General features: G+C 40.4%; 1 protein-coding gene across 1 annotated transcript; it reads right to left on the bottom strand.

Annotated features, from left to right (window-relative positions):
• Positions 1–471: 471 nt before the first annotated feature.
• Positions 472–1,859, bottom strand: LOC145168672 (Cystathionine beta-synthase (CBS) protein). Its single transcript, XM_079087421.1, has 3 exons — positions 1,417–1,859; positions 952–1,303; positions 472–880 (listed from the first exon to the last, which is right to left on the bottom strand). The coding sequence occupies exons 1-3, from the start codon at positions 1,857–1,859 to the stop codon at positions 563–565; spliced, it is 1,113 nt and encodes a 370-aa protein (XP_078943547.1). The 3' UTR covers positions 472–562.
• Positions 1,860–2,171: the final 312 nt, after the last annotated feature.

Below are 2,171 nucleotides of genomic sequence, written 5' to 3'. Positions count from 1 at the left end.
TGATCGGTCTCATGGTTTGCTTGAAGATCAAAAAGAGATAAAATACATAAATTTATCGGTTTCTTAGGTTTTTTATTCAAAAAAAGATTATCTTGAAAAATTAATAATTTCGTCATATGATTTGCTAAAAATATCAAAAGAAAATAAAACGAATAAATTTATCAATTTATAAGGTTTTTTATTCAGAAAAAGATTGTGACTTAATTGTTAATTTTTCTTAAATAATCATTTTTCTGAAGAATTATTTTTTCTATTATCTACTAAAAAATTATTACTGTTTCATCTCCAATATAATCAAACCAAGAAATCCAATATAATCAAACCAAGAAACTAGTAACTTAATTTTCATTACAGGACAACATTGAAGAAAACAAACCACGTCTTTAACATGTATGTAATAAGTAATAACTATAACTTTTTGTCGTCTGAATTTAATTTTTTATTTTCATTTTCTATAACTATACCAAAAAAAAAAAAAAAAAAGTATAACAGCTTAAACAATCGAAACTCGCCTAGAAATACAAAAACAAGAACACAATTATCCTCCGTCATTTACAACTATCTATTCTAATAATGAAGTCCTAATCACTCTGATAATATCCGTGAGCGAAACCAGACCCTCGAGCCGCCCGTCACGGTCCACCACCCAAACACGGTGAACATGGTTCACCACCACTTTATCGACCACCTCCGCCAGTGGCGATTCAGCATAGCTAGTCACTAGCTCCCTCGGAGACGACCCCGCCATGTTAGCAGACACTGACAACAAGCTCCTGGTGTACTCCATAACACTCGCCTTCAACCAAGACTGTAGATGAGAAACCGGACAACCTCTCAGATCAGTCGCCGAGAACGTACCGATCAACTTCCTTCCTTTTCCCTGAAAGAAACTATTTCGTCATTTTAATGTGTATTATGATTTGAAATGAAGTGGTGGGCTTACAATCTTACATTAACGAGTTGTGAGTGATCTTCTGTAGCCGGATTGGAAGATTCGACGATGGGGACAGCGTTGAGAGAACCAGCTCTCATGGATTTGATGGCGTCGATGACTTTGGTATGATCGGTGACACCGAAGATGGGTTCCACCAATGCTCCAAGGTCGTTTAGAGTTCGATCAAGTACGTGTTTGAGATCGGACTCATGTCCTTTTAAGAACCTCATAAGGTCCATTTGTGTGAGCATCCTGTACGACGACGCCGACTCCACAAGCTCGACTCCGGATACGTTTTCCATGGTACTATCGAGTGGCACTAAAGCACGATGGATTCCTTTGCTAAGCACCTCCATACAATCCATAATGCTGCAAGTTCAACTCATTTGTATGAAAGTCGTCGGAAAATCATATCCATTGCTAACTTGCAACTTCTATACATAAAAATTTGACAAAGAATCGAAGAAAAATAACCAACGTACCTGGTGCTAGGATTGAGTGTCCAAAGGCTGAGACTTTCGAGGCAATGACCGATAACTGAGGATACCGGAACCGCCATCCTCTGCTCCATATCTGAATGGTCGCCATTGTCGTCGGGGTTGTCGCCGGCGATATGGGCTAGTATATCTAACATCGTTATCATTCCTATATAATGTTTCCTGACAGAACCTGTATGCTTATCAGACTCTAATATCATGGATCCACCGGCTCCAATCCAATGTCCAGGTGGTGCAGCCACCGGCATCGCCACCACCTGGTTAGCCACCAGCGCGTTCATGGTGTGGGATAGGGTGGCCGTGTACGGAACCTCCACCAGCCTCCGCTTTTCGGAAACCAGTTCCCTTACCTTTTTGTCCCTTAAACGCTGTGGCTCGACGGTGGCATGCATGTTGTCGTTCTTGACACCCATCATTGTTGTCTGCATTTTTTGAGTTTTTTGCTTGAGGAGTTGTACGTACATTAATTTTAAATGCAAAAGAAGAAGAAAGTTAATGAGTACGTGTTGGCGGGAGAGTGAATGAGTTTGCCACTTGTCAACAAAACGCTGTGAGCCTTATCCACAACAATGACGAAGCGTCGAAGCCGATGTATAACTTTTCTTTTTGGTCGAAAATATAAGTTAACGTGGCAGTCGTGGCTGGTGTAAAGGTTTGAACCGGGTTAGAGGTGGGGAAAAGTTTGCTTCAGGCCTTTTAACCGGTTAATTGTATCAGTTCTCGCTCAATCCAATGTTAGA

Source organism: Lactuca virosa, chromosome 4 (genome assembly GCF_052849685.1).
Source record: "Lactuca virosa cultivar CGN04683 chromosome 4, Lactuca_virosa_CGN04683_v6, whole genome shotgun sequence".
Lineage (NCBI taxonomy): Eukaryota > Viridiplantae > Streptophyta > Magnoliopsida > Asterales > Asteraceae > Lactuca > Lactuca virosa.
The sequence above is the reverse complement of the archived record's forward strand: the minus strand, read 5'-3'. Positions and strand labels throughout refer to the sequence as shown.

Bases quoted from the DNA above. Each gene is read 5' to 3' on its own strand.
- LOC145168672 (XM_079087421.1), bottom strand. From the start codon at position 1,859: ATGCAGACAACAATGATGGGTGTCAAGAACGACAACATGCATGCCACC. The intron at 1,304-1,416 runs GTACGTTGGTTA...TTGAACTTGCAG, and splicing joins ACACTCAATCCTAGCACCAG to CATTATGGATTGTATGGAGG. The intron at 881-951 runs GTAAGATTGTAA...AGTTTCTTTCAG, and splicing joins ATCACTCACAACTCGTTAAT to GGAAAAGGAAGGAAGTTGAT.